Here is a 23,156-nt window from a genome sequence, read left to right as displayed (position 1 = left end):
CAAAAACGAAAACGGAACTTAAGTGCGCCATCTTTATGAAACTAGTAGCGCGCTTTGACAGAGTCGCGGCGTGTCAGAGTGGGAGAGATGGAGAGGGAAACGTCCCCTCCTGTACAGTCGCCAGAAAGTGAGATCAGTCTCGTTTAGGCTTCTAACTAGCCAACACGTTCTGGAAGTGTCCCTAGTTTCGTCTAGAAGTGCTATCTGTGCTAAGTGAAGTAATTAAAGTGTTGCGAAGTGATAATTATTGTGAAGTATTTAGTGAAAGAGTAAAGTGTTACTGTGAAGTTTCATTATGAAAGTGTTTGATGAATGATGGAAACTCAATAAGGATTATAATAGAGAGATTATGAGGTGGTACTATTTCGTACTATTCTCTCCTCGCCCGTCTTCCCACGCCACTGTCTTGAAACAGCACTTTACGATGAAGACTTATCCTGATAATAGCGAAGTTGCTTTATATATTTTATATTATCTTCACCGTCTGTGATGCGCTTAAAGCTTGACAATAAAATTTTCGTAAAAGTTTCGGCTACTCGTCACTAGTGGCAGTGTCATCGCTCTGCACGGTCCCTATGGCATTTAAATTTTTGGAAAGTATTTGACAAAATATGACCGTTATTATTTTTCCCATAATTCTAGTAGGGGAAAAAATTGCTGCCATACTTGAAAAACTTATTTATTTGACACGTTGAATTTTGAAATAATATTGTTCATATTGCTACCTGACCACGCGCTACCTACCAACAGGTATGGCATTATCAGGCTCCTATTTATGATCATACAGGGAACTGTTAAAAAAAGTTCCAGGGTGGTACAAATCGTTTGACGAAAAAAACATTTACTGAAAGAAGCAACTTAATTTAAATGCTTTGCTGTGGTATGGCGGCCATTAGGACCTGTCGGACAAGTATGGCAAGGTGATTTTCGTGAATGGCTACTCGACGATGATTAGCTATGCAAAAATTAGCCTGGTACAAATGGTTCAATTTTTTTTTAAATTAAAATTAACGTTTTCGCGTCGGTATGGCGGGCTGTAAGCCGCACCCGACAAGTATGGCATTATGCTTTCGCCTTCTTATTTTTTTTCATTTAAAATACAAGCATTATTGTGTAACAAATCGTTCGACACTCGTTATTTATCCGACACGTTCGATTAACGCCCACGCGTTTGGGCTGCCAGTGCGAGCGCTATGACCATCATTTTTACCTTTACGTAATTATACCCGTGTAAAACCGCCATACTGGTACAAATGACCAAGAATTTTGTGTCAGTATCTCCAGGCCTATTATGGTCATTGGCCACAAAGTAGGGTTACTAGTTTTGTTCAAATTGTTAGTAAAAAAAAAAGTTATTGCCATTATGAGTTATTGTCATAAAATGTTAGTTATCTATAACTTCATCCACTCCTTTCTTCATTTATGCATCTTCCTGTTGTCGAGACTTACCAAACCCTTCGCAGTCGGTCCAAAGTCGGTCATCCGAGCCGCCGAGCATTTGAGCTTTTATTGCTTTTCCACATAATATCTTCTGCAGTACGAAACGATCAGTCAGGTGATAAAGGTGTTTTTTTTTTTTCAGAAATTGGCAGCAAGATATTCCGGCTTGAAAGCACCAAGTTACTGTAATATAAAAAAAGTTGTAGAAAATCGTCTAGAAATGAATAACGAGCAGATATCGGTATCGGCTTTGTGCGACGCTCTTCAATGCGGCGGTGCTCACAGTCTGGCTCAGGTTATGTTGGACGAGTACCAGAAGGTCTCAGTTACTGTAAGTGACGCTCGTGGCTACGAGAGCCTCAATTCTGTCAGTTCCACAGAAATGGATATAGTTAGAACTACCATAATTATGTATGTACTTCGCGTGCCATCGCGTTCCCAAACGTTGTACAATGTCAAAATTTCGAAAGTATGTTCTTTAGTCTGCGCTCCACCGTTATCGGAATCGGACGTCAATCGTAATTCTAAAAATGTCTAATTGTTCCGTATTGGGCTGTGGAAATTCGACTAGAAACGTTGGTCTAAATGTGGATACGTTTCTTTTCATTGGTCAGTAATTTTATTATTAAATCATGTGTCCTTTATTTTAAAATCAATTATTTAATGTTAATCGTGGGTGGTTGTAGTTTTTACCATGAAATCTACGTAACTGCGTGTGTACCGCATGATTCATAATACATTGCCGCTTTAGCTATAGAGCCCGTTCTGTTTGTCCGCTATTGAACGCGCAATGGAAATAAAACAATCGATACTTTCACTCATCGCTTAGTTTCGAGGTGCAGTCAATATTCTCATTTTTCTGTCAAATGAAGCAAATAGTGTTGTACATATTCTCGATTCTAATTAATCGATTTTCGAAACAGACATGAAACAGAGGAATGATAATGTTCGCTTTGGGATATTTTGTAACTCGATAATTATATTTTATGTAACACTAGATGTTGCCCGCGACTTCGTCCGCGTCAGAAAAATGCAATAAAAAAAGAAAATGAAATATCTACCTTAAAATTGAGTACCAAAATTCCACAGTAACATACATACTTACATACATGCAGAGCAAGTTAAATAAAAGCTTTTAAAAAGAGACACATTTTCCCCTTCCTTACCGAAATAGTAAAAACCGGCCAAGTGCGAGCTGGAGTCGCCCATGAAGGGTTTCGCAGCAGCTATAAGGTTTATTTCTATGAAATTAAAAGGTTTTTTATTTATTTTTATATTTCAGTTGATTTAATGAAAGAAAAGTTCAGGTTTACCATTTACCATTTATATTGACGTATAAAAAACTACCTGCTAGATCTCGTTCAAACCAATTTTCGTTGGTAGTTTTTATAGAAATGTACATCATATATTTTTTTTAGAATTATCATGTCCCTACTTTAGACGTCAGAGGGAGGGCACACATTTTACCACTTTGGAATAGTCCCTCGCAAACTATTCAGGTTAGAAAAAAATGATATTAAAAACCACAATATTATGATTTCTTAAGACCTATCCATAGACACCCCACACGCATAGATTAGATGAAAAAAAAGTTTTTTTTTCAGTTGTACCAATGGGGACCCCTAAAATTTTTAATAATTTTTGCATTTTTTTACCAAGTTTCAATAGTATAGCTCTTATAGATTCGGAGAAAAGTGGCTGTGACATACGGACAGACAGACAGACAGACAGACATGACGAATCTATAAGGGTTCCGTTTTTTGCCATTTGGCTACGGAACCCTAAAAATCAGTCAACAAACGGTGGAACAATAATATAATCAAAGGCAAGATTTTTGATAATAACGTGCCATTAATCATCAGATTAATGGCATAATTATAGTGATGATGATGATTAGTATTATTGACACATTGACATAATAATATGCTTTTAGTTGCTGAAACAACGCCAAAATTGCCGAACATTTATCTATAAGGATTCAAGAGCGCAAATTCTTATTTTTTGGTAGTTTAAGCTTAAAATCCTTCAGAAAAACGTAAAATCACTATAATACGTTTCCATATAAATTAAAAGGAGTCCTGTCGATTTCTTATGGATTGCATCATCAGATCATCACTTTTGTGATCATGTTACTAAATTCGGGCTACATCTCATACAACAACAAAATAATTTTGGAAATCGGTCTACAAATGACGGAGTTGTCCGCGAACCAATATATACAAAGGGAAATATGTCCTCCTCCTTTTCGGAAGTCGGTTAAAAAGTAGCCTAAGTTATGCCTTACTACATCAGCTATGTGCCAAAAAAAGTCCCGTCAAAATCGCTCCAGCCATTTCAGAGATTAGCCGGAACAAACAGACAGACATACAGACAAAAATTGTAAAAAATGTTGTTTTGGTGTTGATGTATTTATGTTCCGTTTAGTGATTTAGTTTAGAACAATATAATATATTACTAGCTGTCCTGGCAAGCACGTATCATTAGATTTATCATTCCTCTGTATATTAACTCGAATAATAATCGATTAAAAAATCGATATACCTATTAAAGTGGCAAAAGAGACGGGGCGCGGCGATGCCTTCGAATCGATTCCGCGCGTACGGGTATTTCCATCACTAAAGCGCTCTTGTGAAGTCACAGTAGGTATGAAAAAAGTGACACGCTCGTGTTCATACAAATTGGAGCGACATGGCGGTTCTAACTAGATCCATTTTCTGTGGTCAGTTCAATCCAAAACTTTTGCTGCTTCTATTATTTCGATGCAGTCTCGGTATTTAGGCCAGCAACGCGTCTGCAGCTCTTCTGATGTTGCGAGTGTCCATGGGCGACGGTAGGTGCTTTAAATCAGGTGACCCGTTTGTTCGTTTGCCCCCTTATTTTATAAAAAAAGTCGGCCAAGTGCGAGTCGGACTCGCGCACGAAGGGTTCCGTACCGATACAGAGCAAAAATAGGCTAAAAATTGTGTTTTTTGTATGGGAGCCCTCCTTAAATTTTTATTTTATTTTAATAATATTATTAAATATTAAAGTACACATATAACAAAAGAATGTATGAAAAATTCAAGAGCCTACCTCTTGCCATTATTGATATAGAGCGAAAAAGGCCGAAAAGAAACACGTTTGTTGTATGAGAGCCCCCCTTAAATATTAATTTTATTTTGTTTTCAGTATTTGTTATAGCGGCAACAAATATACCTGGTCTTGCCATAAATACTAATACAAAGAAAAATATTTTTTTTTCTATTGCAAATAAATTTTATTACTTTTACAGTGTATTAGTTTAATACATAAACATTAAACAATTTAAAATATTTAAAGTTTTTTCAAATTGGTCTTTATTGGCTACAATAACATCCTTTAAACATTGTGGCCAGTTATCATTAGAAACACGGACTCTTTCCATGGGAAAATTCATCACTGCCAGTCGTATGACCTATGTGAAGTTAGCAACCGAGTTCAAGGTAAATGATTTTTATATATGTCATTAGATTGTACCCGGAGTGTACCCGATTGTACCGCAATTAAAATCGTTTGTACTGTTGTGTTCAATAGGGTAGAAAAGGGGGGGTGGTAAAATTTGCTTAGCAACCGACATAAAGATTCCGGAATTTCAATGATGTCATCTGGAAGAGCATCGTTTGTACCGGATTGTACCCGTTTTTAAAGTTTTTTTTTTTTATTTTACGAAAAAAAAAACAAAAAAAAAAATTTTTTCCTTAAAAATAAGGCTTTGTATGGAGTAGAAGGAAAGAAAGTATATAAAGCAGTACAAATGAGTAAAATAAGTTATTTTTTTTAAATTAATCCACAATAATTAGGCACAAACAATTTTCACCAAGGTATAAGAATATAACTCGCCGAAAACACTTAAAACTCGGAGTTAAATTTTGTAACATTTATCGTTTGTATCTCGCCAAAACAGAAAGATTATTAAAGAAGATACTATTCACTTTATACTCACACAACATTTTTTGAGATTCAAACGATTTTTCATATAGTAACAACGTCAGAGATTCGATCGGTCTTGACGAATTTTCCCATATCTTACTATGAAACTCGGAGTTAAATTTTGTAACATTTATCGTTTGTACCTGGCCAAAACAGAAAGATTATAAAAGAAGACACTATTTTCTTTATACAAACTGAAAAATTCATGAGGTACAAACGATTTTTCATATAGTAACAACGTCAGAGATTCGATCGGTCTTGACGAATTTTCCTATATCTTATTCTTGACGAATTTTCCTATATCTATATACTTATCTTCTTTTCTAAGAAGACACTATTTAAATTTTGTAACATTTATCGTTTGTACCTCGCCAAAACAGAAGGATTATTAAAGAAGACACTATTTTCTTTATACTTACTGAAAATTCATGAGGTACAAACGATTTTTCACATAGTAACAACGTCAGAGATTCGATCAGTCTTGACGAATTTTCCTTTATCTTACTATGAAACTCGGAGTTAAATTTTGTAACATTTATCGTTTGTACCTCACCAAAACCGAAAGATTATTAAAGAAAATACTATTCACTTTATACTCACATTAAAATTTTTGAGGTACAAACGATTTTTCACATAGTAACAACGTCAGATATTCGATCGGTCTTGACGAATTTTCCTTTTTTAAAGTAAGATTTGGGAAAATTCGTCGAGACCGATCGAATCTCTGACGTTGTTACTATGTGAAAAATCGTTTGTACCTCATGAATTTTTCAGTTAGTATAAAGAAAATAGTGTCTTCTAATCTTTCTGTTTTGGCGAGGTTTAAACGATAAATGTTACAAAATTTAACTCCAAGTTTTAAAGTAAGATATGGGAAAATTCGTCGAGACCGATCGAATCTCTGACGTTGTTACTATGTGAAAAATCGTTTGTACCTCATGAATTTTTCAGTAAGTATAAAGAAAATAGTGTCATCTTTAATAATCTTTCTTTTTTGGCGAGGTACAAACGATAAATGTTACAAAATTTAACTCCGAGTTTCATAGTAAGATATAGGAAAATTCGTCAAGACCGATCGAATATCTGACGTTGTTACTATGTGAAAAATCGTTTGTACCTCAAAAAATTTTGTGTGAGTATAAAGTGAATAGTATTTTCTTTAATAATCTTTCAGTTTTGGCGAGGTACAAACGATAAATGTTACAAAATTTTACTTCGAGTTTCATAGTAAGATATAGGAAAATTCGTCAAGATCGATCGAATATCTGACGTTGTTTCTATGTGAAAAATCGTTTGTACCTCAAAAAATTTTGTGTGAGTATAAAGTGAATAGTATTTTCTTTAATAATCTTTCGGTTTTGGCGAGGTACAAACGATAAATGTTACAAAATTCAATTCCGACTTTCATAGTAAGATATAGGAAAATTCGTCAAGGCCGTTTGAATCTCTGACGTTGTTACTTTGTGAAAAATCGTTTGTACGAGGGCTGCTATTTATGTATCCGGAATTAAAAAAAGAAACAAACATATATCATTTAATATGGTTTTATTGCTTTTCAAAATATTCGCCGCGATGATCGACACACTTTTGCATACGCTGGAACCAATTTTCATAGCACTTTTTCCATTCTGATTGAGGTATCTCCAAAACGTGCATTTTGAACGCATCAACAGCCTCTTCGCGGCTCGAAAAACGTTGACCACGTAATTTGTTCTTCGCGTATGGAAATAAAAAGAAATCGTTAGGTGCCAAATCAGGGCTGTACGGCGGATGACCAGTCAATTCGATCTTTTGACCCTCCAAAAACTGAGTTGTTTCAGCTGAGGTGTGACAGCTAGCATTGTCGTGATGTAATATGATTCTGCGTTGTCGGTTGTCCTTTCTTATTTCTTCAAAGACTTCTGGTAAACAAATGGTCGTATACCATTCAGAATTAACCGTTTTACGATTCTCTAATGGCACTGTAGCCACATGTCCATTAATTCCAAAAAAACAGGCGACCATTTGCTTCAAAGTACTTTTTGCACGAGTAACTTTTGTTGGTTTCGGCTCATCTTGGAACACCCACACCGTTGACTGTTGTTTAGTTTCGGGGTCATATGCATAGATCCAAGATTCATCACCTGTGTAGATATTATAAACGGCTTTTGACGTACCACGGTTGTATTTTTTGATCATTTTTTTGCACCAATCGACACGAGCCCGTTTTTGATCGATTGTCAAGTTGTGCGGAATCCAACGCGAACATATTTTTTTTACAGCCAAATGTTCGTGTAATATGCAACTAATTAATTTTGCTCAAAATTTGTCTTTAATCGTAAGCTCGTGTCCAAATGACCTGTTTGTTATCATGGGAGACTTTAATTTGAGTAATATTGTGTGGAACTCAGAGTGTGGTGACAATATTCAGTACTCTGGTGCATCAGGCGAGCCACAATTATATTTTTTGGATAGCTTAATTGAATGCAACCTAAATCAATTTAATTTTTGCAAAAATATTAACGGTAGAATTTTGGACTTAGTTCTGTCTAATGCTGAATGTTCTGTTTTGGCTTGTGACTCACCGCTTGTACCTGAGGATGCCCATCATAAATCCCTGGACATAACTATATCACTAAATATCTCCGAAACTCTTGAAGTTAACTCACGAAAGAAATATATATTCACTTTGGGTAATTATGAAAGAATTAATATTGAGTTGAATAAAATTAACTGGAATGAGCTCCTCAGCAAGGGTTCCGTAGATGAGGCAACAACTATATTTTATAACATTTTATATAGCGTAATTGACTCTTATATCCCCAAAAAAAATGTAAATAGACGCAATAAATACCCGGCCTGGTATAGTTCGGCACTAAAAAAGATTCTAAAAGAAAAATATAAGTACCTTTGTAAATACGGAACTTATGGAAACACATGTGATTATAACACATACTCTCTACTCCGTAAAAGGGCTAAGGCTCTGGAAGAGGGTTGTTACAAATCCTACATCGAAAAATGTGAATACTCTATCGTAAAAAACCCTAAATTATTCTGGTCGTTTATTAAAAACAATAAAAATGTTAACACACTTCCCTCTTCTTTGACCTACGAGGGTAACACCGCCACCACTGGTGCAGATGCTTGTTCTCTTTTCTCGACATATTTCAACAGTAATTTTCTTTTATCTCTATCTAATACCGACCGCACTAATAGTAATTTGTCTTATCTTTATAATAATAATAATAATAACTCTGTTAATAATATTATATCCAACATTGAAATAATACCTGATGCCATTACAAAACTACTCAAGACAGTGAACCTTACTAAAGGTGCAGGGCCTGACAATATTCCACCTCACTTTATAGTTCAGTGCTCAGACGCTTTGTCGGAGCCTATTACTTTATTGTTTGATCGATCTGTAAAGGAAGGCGTCGTTCCAATAATCTGGAAATCTGCTTATGTATCTCCGATTCATAAGGGTGGCAGTAAAAATGATATAAAAAACTATAGACCTATCTCTAAATTATGCATATTTGCTAAACTTTTAGAAAAAATTGTGTACGGTCAAGTTTACAGCTCACTCTCGACTCTTTTTATACCTCAACAGCATGGTTTCCTACATCACAGATCAACTACATCTAACCTTCTATCTTTTGTTGACTTCCTTACAGAAAATATGGACTCAGGTGGTCAAGTTGACGCCATATTTACCGACTATAGCAAAGCTTTTGACCGTATTGATCTCTCAGTGCTCCTTGAAAAGCTTTATAACGCCGGGATCCATGGAAGTCTCTATAGATGGTTCACCTCCTATGTCCGTAACAGGTCTCAGGCGGTGGTTGTCAACGGTTTTACCTCTCAGTGGAGTACAGTACCTTCAGGCGTTCCTCAGGGCTCTCTGCTAGGTCCTTTGCTGTTCAACATCTTTATCAACGATATTCATACATGCTTCCTCCACTCGGAATTCCTCTTGTATGCGGACGACATGAAAGTGTTTAAAAAAATCAAAGGACTTACCGATTGTCACTTACTGCAGGATGACCTTGTGAGGCTTGAGAAATACTGTGAGGCTAATAAACTTGAACTAAACGCTGGTAAATGCTGCTCAATAACATTCAGCCGTACGGTAAAGGTCGTTGACAACTACTCCTATCACCTGAAGGAACAAGAGCTAAAAAAGGTTTCCGAAGTTCGTGACTTGGGCGTCATTCACGACTCAAAATTAACTTATATCAATCATATGGACTATATCGTTGCCAAAGCAAACAGGTCTCTGGGCTTTGTCATAAGAATGAGCTCTCAATTTAAAAATATCAAAATACTCAAGATACTGTATTGCTCTTACGTACGCAGTGTTCTTGATATTGCTCTCAAGCATGGAATCCTCAGTATAGCACCCACATTGATCGACTAGAGTCTATTCAAAGAAAATTTACAAGATTCTTACAATTTAAGTGTGGCTCTTCCGATCCTAATTATGAGTCAAGATGTTTAAGGTTCCACCTTCTTCCACTTTACCACCGACGTCGAATAGCAGACATCTCGAGTCTATTAAATATAGCCCAACAAAAAATCGACTCACCTCATCTCCTTTCCAAAATATATCTCAAAGTCCCTTCCCGATCCTCTAGATTATCTTCCTATAACCCTTTGTTTACTCCTTTTTCCCATACAAATTATCGTAAAAACTCATTTTTTATTCGTGCAGCTAACTTTTTTAATGACATAAGCAAACTCGCGGATCTTGATTTATTTAACTCTTCAGTAAGAGCTACAAAAAAGCTAATCACTATGCAATGGTTTGAGACTGTTTCTTAACTGTTAAAGTTAGAACTAACATTAAACTTGTTTATTTGCTCCATGTTACATTCATTGGTATACCTACCTACTGTTATATTTCAGTGCGTATCTGTTTTCTTTTTTTCTCGTAAACATAAAATACCTCACATTAATTAGATCATAAGCTTTTGTTATTATTGAGTGTTTAACTGTGAAAACGTGTAAATGGTGTTAAGTGTTTGTGTAGTATCTAAGATTGTAAATCAAATCACTGTATGTTTTCCTGATAAAATAAAAATAAAATAAATAAATAAATAAAATATCTTATGTATGCTCGTCATACTTATGCCTAAGGACGCCTCTATCTCGCGATATGTAACATGACGATCACGCATTATTAGTTCCCGCACAGCATCTATATTTTGTGGGACAACAGCTGTTTTTGGGCGACCTTCTTTATTTTCATCCGTGAGCATAGACCGCCCACGATTAAACTCACTGTACCAGTGATAAACAGTGGTTTTTGATGGTGCTTCATCTCCAAAAGTTGCGGTGAGTTGAATAAAGCACTGTTGTTGATTTAGCCCACGCCGAAAATCGTAGTAAATCATTGCACGAAAATGTTCACGCGTTAAATCCATGGCAAATGAAGACACGCAATTTTCAAAATGACGCCACAATGGAAAAATAATTGACAGTCACATGAATCAAAATGTATTCTTCAACCAAAGAGTTCTATTTTCAAATGTTGTAATTACTTTTTAAATATTGTTCTTGTAAGTGGCCAGTTCCGGATACATAAATAGCAGCCCTCGTACCTCATGAATTTTTCAGTTAATATAAAGAAAATACTATCTTCTTTAATAATCTTTCTGCTTTGGCGAGGTACAAACGATAAATGTTACAAAATTTAACCCCGAGTTTCATAGTAGTAAGATATAGGAAAATTCGTCAAGACCGATCGAATCTCTGACGTTACTACTATATGAAAAATCGTTTGAATCTCAAAAAATTTTGTGAGTATAAAGTGAAAAGTATCTTCTTTAATAATCTTTCTGTTTTGGCGAGGTACAAACGATAAATGTTACAAAATTTAACTCCGAGTTTTAAGTGTTTTCGGCGAGTTATATTCTTATACCTTGGTGAAAATTGTTTGTGCCTAATTATTGTGGATTAATTTAAAAAAATAACTTATTTTACTCATTTGTACTGCTTTATATACTTTCTTTCCTTCTACTCCATACAAAGCCTTATTTTTAAGGAAAAACAAATTTTTGTTTTTTTTTTCGTAAAATAAAAAAAATAAACTTTAAAAATGGGTACAATCCGGTACAAACGATGCTCTTCCAGATGACATCATTGAAATTCCGGAATCTTTATGTCGGTTGTTAAGCAAATTTTACCACCCCCCCATTTCTACCCTATTGAGGTACAAACGATTTTAATTGCGGTACAATCGGGTACACTCCGGGTACAATCGAATGACACATATAAAAATCATTTACCTTGAACTCGATTGCTAACTTCACATAGGTAGTCGTATGGATTGTTTTAGTGATTCCAAATTATCACGGCATTTACACGGCCATACTCTCTAAAACCGACCAAAAATCATAATCCGGTGGATTAAGATCGGGACTAGCCCACGACCAGTCTTCAGCTCTGATAAAGTCCGAAACGCTCGTTTCCAACCAAGACCAAACCGACCGAGCTTTATGACCCGGCGCCGAGCCTTGTTGGAAGGACCATTCTTGATTATTGAACTTGATGTTGAACCTTAGAACTTCAAGCATAAATAAAACCATTTTGTTTGTAAAAATATTGCTTAGTTGTAAAAAAAAATCCCATCAAAAACATCCTGTAAAAAAACCAAGCCTCGCAACTCAGTTTTATACCGTAAAAATAAATTATGAGATCCATGCAATACCAAGTCGGTTAATTTATTCAGTCCCTACCTAAGGGACCTTCTGTCTCAAGTTAGTACGTAAGTTATTATCATATCAATATTAAAAATCTTTTAAATTTTAAATAAATAGATCGACATGGACATCGCATGATTAGATTTTTTAGTATAACACTATACAGTACTAGATGTCACGCGCGGCTTCGCCCGCGTAAATTAGGAATTTTATAGAAACCGTACATTTTCCCATAAAAAATATTTCACCCGTTTTTCCCACATTTTCCTGAGTTTCTTCGGTCGTATTAGTCTTGGCGTGATAATATTATAATATAGTCGATAAATGATCTATCTAACACTGAGATAAGTTTTTTAAATCGGACCTGTAGTTCCTGAGATTAGCGGGTTCAAGCAAATTACTCTTCAGGTTTATAATATTAACTATAGATTTTTTTTCATTATCGCTTGACAAACTCGAGTCTCGATCTAAGAGACTATGAAAAGTACTAATAACAGGGTCATAATCATGGGAGTTGGGACGATGAATGGTATAATATGGTAGTGATGATGATGATGAATGTAATTTGCATAGTAGCATATGCTTTCCGTTCTTAAAACAACGCCGAAACTACCAAACTTGTATTTATAAAGAATCAGGAGTTCTCTCAGCACCTTTCGAACCACGGTATACCAGGTATACCTCGGTGCAAAATCTTACTTATTAGTAGCATATGCTTAGAATACTTCTCACGAAACCGAAGTCACCACATGTTGCCTTATAAATTTTGAGGAGTTCCATCGATTACATATGGATGCTTCATCAGATCACCACTTTTGTCAATATAATACCAAATTGGGATTATACCCTACATACCAAAAGAAAAATTTTGAAAATCGGTTAACAAACGGCGGAGTAATTCGGCGGCGGTGTTATTCTGATTTCTGATGTATAAGCTATATTATTGTAAAGTTTCATTAAAATCCGTTCTGTAGTTTTTGCGTGAAAGAGTAACAAACATCCATACATCCACACATCCATACATCCATACATCCAAACAAACTTTCGCCTTTATAATATTAGTAGGAACCAAAAGAATTTTTTTGAAAATCGGTTAACAAACGGCGGAGTAATCGTTAAACATAAAAAAACGAACATAACACCTCCCCCATTTTGAAAGTCTGTTAAAATTGTAGCCTATGTGTTATTATAATCTATATTACTGTAAAGTTTCATTAAAATCCGTTCTGTAGTTTTTGCGTGAAAGAGTAACAAACATCCATACATCAACACATCCACACATTCATACATCCAACAAACTTTCGCCTTTATAATATTAGTAGGATCTATTATCTTGGATATTTTACTTTTCAGTAGCATATGCATAGGATACTTCTTATAAAACCGAAATCACCATATTATATTTCCATATCAATTTTGAGGAGTTCGCTCGATTACTCATGGATCCCATCATCAGGTTACCACTTTTGTGAACATGGTACCAAATTGGGGTTGATCTCTATAAACAAAAGAAACATTTTCAAAATCGGATAACAAACGGCGGAGTAATCGTTGAACATACAAAAAGAAAATTAACAATAGCCGAACATATAATTTCCTCCTTTTTGAAAGTCGGTTAAAAAAGTAAATTGCTTGAGGTTTGTTTCGTATTGATGAAAGTACGAGTTTAGAGCACTTATAGACGAACGGCACGTATCGGCGACACGCGTTGGCGGCAGTCGACGGCAGGCGACGGCACGTGTTGGCGGCAGTCGACGGCAGCAGTCGACAGTTTATCACGCTTGCAGTTGTGACGTACCCGTAAAGGTCCACAGGTCGGTATCGTACGCAACGGACGTCTCGCATCAAACGGATATTTTTTTCACAGTACGTTTACTGTATCGGCAGCGTACGGATTACCGACAAGCCAGTATGTTTATCTCCAAATTAGTCCAAACAAAGTTCCTAAGTCAACATTTCTGCTTTCGACTTTTCCATCCACATTCCACACAATGAGCATTCATTTACTAGGCTAGTCCGTAATCCGTACGCTGCCGATACAGAGGGCGTACTGTGAAAAAAATATCCCTTTGATGCGTGACGTCCGTTGCGTAACGATACCGACCTGTGGACGGTAAGCTTTAGGCGATACGTCACAACTGTAGGCCTACCACCACTTCTACTAAGCGACACGGTTTGACAGATGAGCAATATTACTATCCCACCAAAAACATTTTCTTTTTTTTTAATGAAATAAGGGAGGAAACGAGCATGAGCAATATTACTATCCCACCAAAAACATTTTCTTTTTTTTTATGAAATAAGGGAGGAAACGAGCAAACGGGTCACCTGATGGAAAGCAACTTCCGTCGCCCATGGACACGCGCAGCTTCAGAAGAGCTGCAGGTGCGTGGTTGAACTTTAACTCCTCTGAAACGGCTCGACCGATTTTCGTGAATCTTAGCGAGCTAGGGTTGAGAATCGGACAACATCTACTCTTCTATCTTCATATTGATGAGTGTATTAATTTGTTGAATAAATAATAGTAAATTGTTACAACTCGAGACTGACGGCAATCGTTGTTTGTGCGACAGGATAGCAATCATGGACTTTGCCATGGTGACTTATTTAGTCACTTCAATAAAATAATAATATGGGCGAAATACTTTATATGGCAAAACAACGTTTGCCGAGACAGCTGGTTATGTAATAATAATATATACTATAAATGTTAAGGCTTAAATATTCACATATTTGTTGTGGATTCAATACACCCATGGCACTATTAACCATAAAACGTAAACAAAAAAGGGGCGCCAAAGGCTGGAGAATTCTCGCCTAGAACACTGATATTGTTAAAGCGTGGTAAGTCTAGTAGACGTGATACGTAGGCTTTATCACGTCTACTAGACTTACCACGCTTTAACGATATCAGTGTTGGGGGAAACAACTGCACGCGATTACTGCAATTATTTAATTAACCGGCATGTACTGCGACTGTGAGTCAATAAGTACAGTGTGTTTGGACCGCGAGTCCTTTTACACAATCGATATTCTATATGCATCGGAATTGATTGCGGATCTCTGACGATGTTTTACCTATTCTATAAATAGAACTATACGTTTGCCCGATTGGGGGAAATAACTGCAAGTTAATTACCACAAGTGTTTAAATATATTAAGTTATTTTATAAACCGCCATAATGTGTGGATTGACCGCGAGTCTCTAAACACAATTTATATGCATCGGAATTGACTGCGAGTCTCTGACGATGTTTTATCTGTTCTATAAATATAACTATACGTTGGCCGGTTTGGGGGTTAAAAGCGAGTTATTTTATAAACCGCCATAATGTGTGGATTGACTGCGAGTCTCTAAACACAATCCTTATGCATCGGAATTGACTTCGGGTCTCTGACGATGCTTTATCTAAAAATAGAAGTATAATATGTTGGCTGGTTTGAGAGGATTAACTGCGAGTTAATTAATATTTAAATTTAAAATATATTGATATTTTTTTAAATCAACATAATGAATGGATTGACTACGAGTCTCCGACAATGTTTAAAAATAAAAATTAGCAACTACCGCGGGTTTTCCCGCGCTCTGTGTTCTATAAATAGAACTACATAATAATTAGTATAATATTAATATCTTTGCCGTTTTATAGAGAAAAGCTATTTCGAGCTAACAACTAGATTGACTGTGAGTCTCATCAGTTAACAACCTATGCGCGTCCCGCACGATCCTTTTATTCTAAATATACTACGATTATAATTTACTATGTCTGCCGGTATATAATTATTATTATTAAATAAAACTTGCACCAATGTTTGGACTCGGGATACACCGCGAGTGTATAACGAAACTTAACATCCTACGTAACGTGATAGTTACTACCCTCAATATTTTTTGTAACATATATTATCGACAAATAAGTCGATTATAACGAGCTACCCCAATATTTATTTTTGTAGGTCACTAAGACCAGACAATTGGGGAAATATCACTAAAAGTGACTAATATACGGGTCTATCAGGTTACGAATGAACCCGAAGCTTTCCCACTCCTAAACCAGGTGCCAACGGTCGATTCTGAGTACCGGCACCGATAGAACCGGACCAGATCCGGATAGATCCAGGGCTCCTACTGACGTTAGGTGAACCCTCGTTGGATTCGCCAGATTATGGTTTTAAATGATCCCAAAAACGATTAAGATAAGCTACTGCTTATATTTTTATTGATACGTAGGCTTTATCACGTCTACTAGACTTACCACGCTTTAACGATATCAGTGTTCTAGGCCAGAATTCTCCAGCCTTTGGCGCCCCTTTTTTGTTAACGTTTTATGGTTAATAGTGCCATGGGTGTATTGAATCCACAGCAAATATGTGAAAATTTAAAATATAATACAATATTTTCCGCCGCTTTGTTTGGGGAAAAGAAAATCTTTGAAATAAGGTAACCTTCGGTGAGGGTACACGAAGATATAGTTTTAAATTCTTATAATTTATTGATGTCATGATAATTTTTTTTATTTTTTTATTTTTCATGCGGGCCGCAAACTTTTTTGGTGTTGGTGTCGCGGGCCGCAACAAACATTTTTAGGTTTAAAAAATAACGTTATTCAAAATTAACGATTTACAACTGAAAAAGACTTTCAGGTTGACTGTATAATATTTTGCCCGTGGGCGTGAATTTCAAAATGGCTTAACATCACGCGGGCTACAAATAAAGTCCCGGTGGCCCGCATGCGGCCCGCAGGCCGCGGGTTGGGGATAGCTGTATAAAGCCTACAATAATAATTATAATAGTAACATCTATAAAATATATATCTAAAAATAATTGTCAACACTACTGCTGCGGTGTTGAGCTTTTAGTCGTCTCATCGCTCTTCGAACTCGAAGGAGGTTGATTGTAGCGGCACAGTGCTAGCGGCGCCAGCCGACTGTTACCAGCTCTACCGCCCCAACCCCCCCCCACTTTGACGGAGACGGACGGGTTTGTCAGAGCCCAAAAGGTACCCGAGTGATTGGGATGTACTTATTTGTTTCTGAGAACAAATACTGGAATTATCCAGCGAAACAATAATAATCTCGGTCTGATATTGAGACAAGACTTATCGAGTCTATGTGTTATAGGTTTCCGCTACGAAGTTGTCTTGTCTGATTATATATTTATCTGATAAGTTTGATAATAATTTATATCAAGATAAGTCACATACTGTTGATAAGTCTGATAATATCGAGACTTTGTTAGGTGAAATCTATAATGATAATAATCGATTGAAATGGAATCGATCTGCAACACTTATATCAGGAACTTTTTATAAGCAGTAGCTTATCTTAATCGTTTTTGGGATCATTTAAAACCATAATCTGGCGAATCCAACGAGGGTTCACCTAACGTCAGTAGGAGCCCTGGATCTATCCGGATCTGGTCCGGTTCTATCGGTGCCGGTACTCAGAATCGACCGTTGGCACCTGGTTTAGGAGTGGGAAAGCTTCGGGTTCATTCGTAACCTGATAGACCCGTATATTAGTCACTTTTAGTGATATTTCCCCAATTGTCTGGTCTTAGTGACCTACAAAAATAAATATTGGGGTAGCTCGTTATAATCGACTTATTTGTCGATAATATATGTTACAAAAAATATTGAGGGTAGTAACTATCACGTTACGTAGGATATTAAGTTTCGTTATACACTCGCGGTGTATCCCGAGTCCAAACATTGGTGCAAGTTTTATTTAATAATAATAATTATATACCGGCAGACATAGTAAATTATAATCGTAGTTCTATATTTAGAACAAAAGGATCGTGCGGGACGCGCATAGGTTGTTAACTGATGAGACTCACAGTCAATCTAGTTATTAGCTCGAAATAGCTTTTCTCTATAAAACGGCAAAGATATTAATATTATGCTAATTATTATGTACTTAGTTCTATTTATAGAACAAAGAGCGCGGGAAAACCCGCGGTAGTTGCTAATTTTTATTTTTAAACATTGTCGGAGACTCGTAGTCAATCCATTCATTGTTTATTTAAAAAAATATCAATATATTTTAAATTTAAATATTAATTAACTCGCAGTTAATCCTCTCAAACCAGCCAACATATTATACTTCTATTTTTAGATAAAGCATCGTCAGAGACCCGAAGTCAATTCCGATGCATAAGGATTGTGTTTAGAGACTCGCAGTCAATCCACACATTATGGCGGTTTATAAAATAACTCGCTTTTAACCCCCAAACCGGCCAACGTATAGTTATATTTATAGAACCGATAAAACATCGTCAGAGACTCGCAGTCAATTCCGATGCATATAAATTGTGTTTAGAGACTCGCGGTCAATCCACACATTATGGCGGTTTATAAAATAACTTAATATATTTAAACACTTGTGGTAATTAACTTGCAGTTATTTCCCCCAATCGGGCAAACGTATAGTTCTATTTATAGAATAGGTAAAACATCGTCAGAGATCCGCAATAGATGCATATAGAATATAGATTGTGTAAAAGGACTCGCGGTCCAAACACACTGTACTTATTGACTCACAGTCGCAGTACATGCCGGTTAATTAAATAATTGCAGTAATCGCCTGCAGTTGTTTCCCCCAATCTGGACATATATTTCTATAACTCTATTTATAGAACAGATAAAGCATACATAATATTATAGATTGTGATAAAGACTCGCAGTCCCAACACATTGTACGTTTATTGACTCGCGGTCGCAGTACAAGCCGGCTAGTATTGAATATAATTGGCTCGTCTAGGCCTCGATAGTGCCTGCCGTTTATTTAAGTATTTAATAGTACTTACATGTATTTTCTTGTTACACGATAAAATAACACTGACTTTAGTTACATCACTGACTCAATCATCTTAATAATAATAACCAGCTGCGCTTTGGCATGGTTATTAAGTATACGTGCTCGCGTTGCCTCGCGTTAACAAAGAATGAGGCACGCCGGAACGTTGAGTGACGGCGAGCGAGCGGGTAACATTTCAAAGTACCCATCTTCAAAAAAAAACGCGATTGCCTAGCAGATAAGCAAAGCTACTACTTTTGGTTAATTATATATCGAAGAATGAAGCGAAGAAATATAATTTTAAAATGAGTTTAAAGGGTGTTAAATTTCATGTTAAAAACCAAGGCCCGTGTAAATAGCCAACTTTAAGACTTAAGAGCAAAGAGAATATTAACTACAAGCGTAACAAGAGTCGGACTTGAAAGACAAAAATACAATTCTATTTAATATCGACTGTGATTGATTAATTTTTAAGCACGATCGATTGTCTTTAGCTAATTTTAAAGAAAGATCGACGGTGATTGCCTGAAAACGGACAAATAAAAGTTTAGATTAAACTTTTATCTAATAAATAAATCTGTGTTTTTTTAACTTAAACTTCAATAACCGACGTAATTTTTTTTCTAGGTTCAACCTCTTATATCCTCTTTTTACTGTATTTCTTATATTCTCTTTGTTCTTAAATACCAAGAGCAGACTATTAATACAGCCTTAGAGTCCCCGCAGACTTACAATTTAAAGTTGGCCGACTATCGTACAAACCACACCGGCCAACTTTAAATTGTAAGTCTGCGGGGACCCTTAGTGTCCTTTAAGCCAAATAAGATTGATAAGTTGCTGATCGGAGGTCTTAAATGCCTATTTTTACTTTTTGGGCCTTTAAGACCAAAAATCAAAAAACCCCATTTTTTTGTCTTGGCAATTCTAGCGTCATTATACGTCGTAGCAAAATTGTAATTATACCAATCGATAGCCCTTAAAAAACTGAACATAACTGCATCAAAAACTCAAAATCGCCAAAATGTCCTTTAAGCCCTTTGACATTTCCACCATCGAATATTATTCGTAGATAAATCCCTTAGATTGGTCTCGCGACCAATCATTTATCTTTGTTTTTGTATGTTTAAATATTTATTTAATTTTATAAGTAATTGTTAAAGTACTAATATAATTAAGTATTTTATTCGTATTTCAAGTTGCCATTATTATTTCCAACAAGGTTATTAATGAACGTCGGCGGGGGCGCTGCTGGTAAAGGAGAACTGTCAATGGCGTTTTTGTATGATGACAGCGTTAGCTCCTTTTTTCGCCACGTGCATTTAAAACCTTGTCGAGCTCTATGGTTATGGTTAAATATGGTGTCTTGATAGCGTCCATTTTTAACTTTAACCAAAGACTTGACATTTCGCATTGTAGTTAAAGTTAAAGTTAGTTGGTGCAACCCAACCTTATGTACGAAAAATCATTATAAAGTTTTTCCAGGCAATGGCCAATGATTATTTCACCCGCTAACAACTCTTTTATGACGTTATCCTATTTATTTATTTTTTAAATCCTATATTTTTACTTTAGTTTGGTCTTAAAACTTAAAATTAATATTTTTGATTTCTTAATTATGTGGAGCTTATATGTACTTAAAGGAATATGTAATAATATAAAATATATCTACACTGCGGTTCGAATGCACTAATTAAAAAAAAGGTATTCTCTGTTTCGAACCGCGGTATAGACTTTCATGTAATAAGCTGTTCTCTGAAATGTAACGTAATAATTTTTAACCGTGTTTAAGGTCGACCCTACTTTACCTCAGTATGCTTGTGTGGCTGTCTATCATGCGTGCAGGTAATATTTTAAATCTCACTATAAAGTTATGGCTGGTATTATTACGAAAATTCAATAATATATTTTGTATTTAATAGTTAATACGTAACAGACACAAGTCACAACGTAATGTACATTCGTTTTTTCTAGAATGAACAAAATCAAGATTTCGAAAAGACAGATAATTGAAAAATCGAGGCTGAAGGCCGCTCAGTGGTCTAAACTTGATTCAGAGTTTAGCAATTTTGTGAACGAAAAGTTTACATCCGCCAGGAACAAAAACAAGGATACTACTCAACGTACCGATACTAACAATGGTAAATATAAATTATTGTTATGTAATGAAAATAAAATACGCTCGGGACTCGTGGACTGTCACGGTAAAGCTACTGCATGGCATTCTTTTTATTTCAACATATTATCAGGGGTGTGTCACTCCGCCGTTCCGCCGCGCGCCGCCGAGCTACAAGTACATACGGAGACTCCCCGACGCGACGTCGCGTCAGGGCGAATCAATGCCGCGCACGATATTTATTTTAACAACGCAGTGTTTTTTATTTTATTTTTTTCTTTTGATATTTAATACAAGTTACGTACACTTTGTATAACTTGTATTAATATCAAACATGGTATATGATACGAAAACATTTTTTTTTATTTTATTTAATAAATGAGAAAATATTGTTTAAAGTGGGACATACACGTGGGAGAGCCATGCTTCGGCACGAATTGGCCGGCTCGACCGGAGAAATACCACGTTCTCACAGAAAACGGGCGTGAAATAGCGCTTGCGCTGTGTTTTACCGGAGTGAGTGAGTTTACCGGAGGCCCAATCCCCTACCCTATTCAGGCCTATTCCCTTACCATTCCTACCCACCCCTATTACCCTATTCCCTCTTAAAAGGCCGGCAACGCACTTGCAGCTCTTCTGATGCTGCGAGTGTCCATGGGCGACGGAAGTTGCTTTCCATCAGGTGACCCGTTTGCTCGTTTGCCCCCTTATTTCATAAAAAAAAAGTAATTGTTCACTATACCCCCACTAGTATGTTCCGTCACTGCACAGTAAATCACCAAGTTAGGGTCAATTTATAATAGCGCAGAGTCGAAGCGCAGCGAAGCGTCAAATTCGCAACAAGTCGAACGAATGCGCGTAGATTCGCTTGTGTGCGCTTGGATGCGCGCGCGAAAAAGTGGTGGTCAAGCGAATTCGCGAAAGTGCGCGCGGACGCGCGCGCCTTTTTAAATTCGCTGAAGTAATATGTGCGTTTACGCTTTGGAGTTAAGGTTGAATTTGTTATGTTCCGTTTTAATAATTCGCTTCGATGCGCTTCGACTCTGCGCTAGTATAAATTGACCCTTACATACAAACATACTTCGATTTATTTGATACAAAAAGAAACTATCTTGAGAAGTTCCTTACTCCTTACCACCTCTTAAAAATGAATTCGTGTTGCCGCTAGTGACTAGCGTGATGTAGCTGACAAACAGCGCCCTGCGCCGTCTATTATGAATTATTTCATTTTTTAAAGTTCTCTGCCGCGTATAAAAAACGGATTTCTGAAAAAATAGCATTATCATTTCTCTTTTTTATCCTAGATAACGCAGTCGAAGATATTTCACCGGATATACAAGAGGAGAAATCGGAAAACGGCTTAGAATTATACGAGGATTGGAAGAGACGTATGATTTTGGAGGCGTATCATGAACTTAAACTATTGGAAAAAAATGAAAAAACTATAGAAAGTAATATTGGACAATCACCACGTAGATCTCCTAGAAAAACACCCCAAAAATATTCACCGTATAACTACAGCAAAAGTCCCAAGAAAGGTGCAGGAATTCGACTACTCTTTCCGTAAAACATAAATGAAATTATACATTAATATAAAAAAAATTTCGTGGCTTTATTTTTATCTTACCCCCTATTTGCACTTTTAAATAATCCTATAAACGTTATTTTTTTTTTGGAACGCAGTTCCTTATGTCGCCCTCGGCGACGGCGCTGCGAAAGGAGACAGAACGATATTATTTGACCTCGATAAACTAAAACTTATTTTTTTTTGATTCAGAATAAATTTTTGCAAATATTCTCTGAACGTCCGGTGGTGCCTACCACCGGTTCGGGAACTAACCCGGCGAGAAGAACCGGAGTAAGAAACTCGCACGGGGCCCACTTTATTTACCAAAAAAGTGAGAAAAAAATTAATCTTTTAAAATAAAGTTTACAATGCTGTAACTTAAAATTATACAATGTCAACAATCAACATACATAGATAATTGTAACTTTAAAAATCCCGCCGTTATAAAATTGCTATACAACGCACTAGTACGCAGCAAGCTAGAAACAAATGCGTGTGTCTGGGCTCCCAACACAGCTACATCAATTCTGATGCTGGAAAAAATCCAAAAGGCGTTTCTCAGATTTTTATTTAAGAAAGTGTACGGATACTACCCTTACATGTACCC

At 36.3% G+C, this 23,156-nt stretch overlaps 1 protein-coding gene across 1 annotated transcript in view; it reads left to right on the top strand.

Annotated features, from left to right (window-relative positions):
• Positions 1-22,597, top strand: part of LOC121728393 (origin recognition complex subunit 6) — a 30,543-nt gene extending 7,946 nt beyond the window's left edge. The window contains exons 3-6 of the mRNA XM_042116568.1: positions 1,583-1,771; positions 20,659-20,711; positions 20,841-21,007; positions 22,287-22,597. Of these exons, the coding sequence (XP_041972502.1) occupies positions 1,583-1,771; positions 20,659-20,711; positions 20,841-21,007; positions 22,287-22,549 (672 nt within the window). The 3' untranslated portion in view covers positions 22,550-22,597. The remainder of the gene's footprint in view (positions 1-1,582; positions 1,772-20,658; positions 20,712-20,840; positions 21,008-22,286) is intronic.
• Positions 22,598-23,156: the final 559 nt, after the last annotated feature.

The sequence above is a fragment of the Aricia agestis genome, chromosome 1 (genome assembly GCF_905147365.1).
Source record: "Aricia agestis chromosome 1, ilAriAges1.1, whole genome shotgun sequence".
In the NCBI taxonomy this organism is placed as follows: Eukaryota; Metazoa; Arthropoda; class Insecta; order Lepidoptera; family Lycaenidae; genus Aricia; species Aricia agestis.
This window is presented reverse-complemented; position numbering and strand designations above follow the sequence as displayed.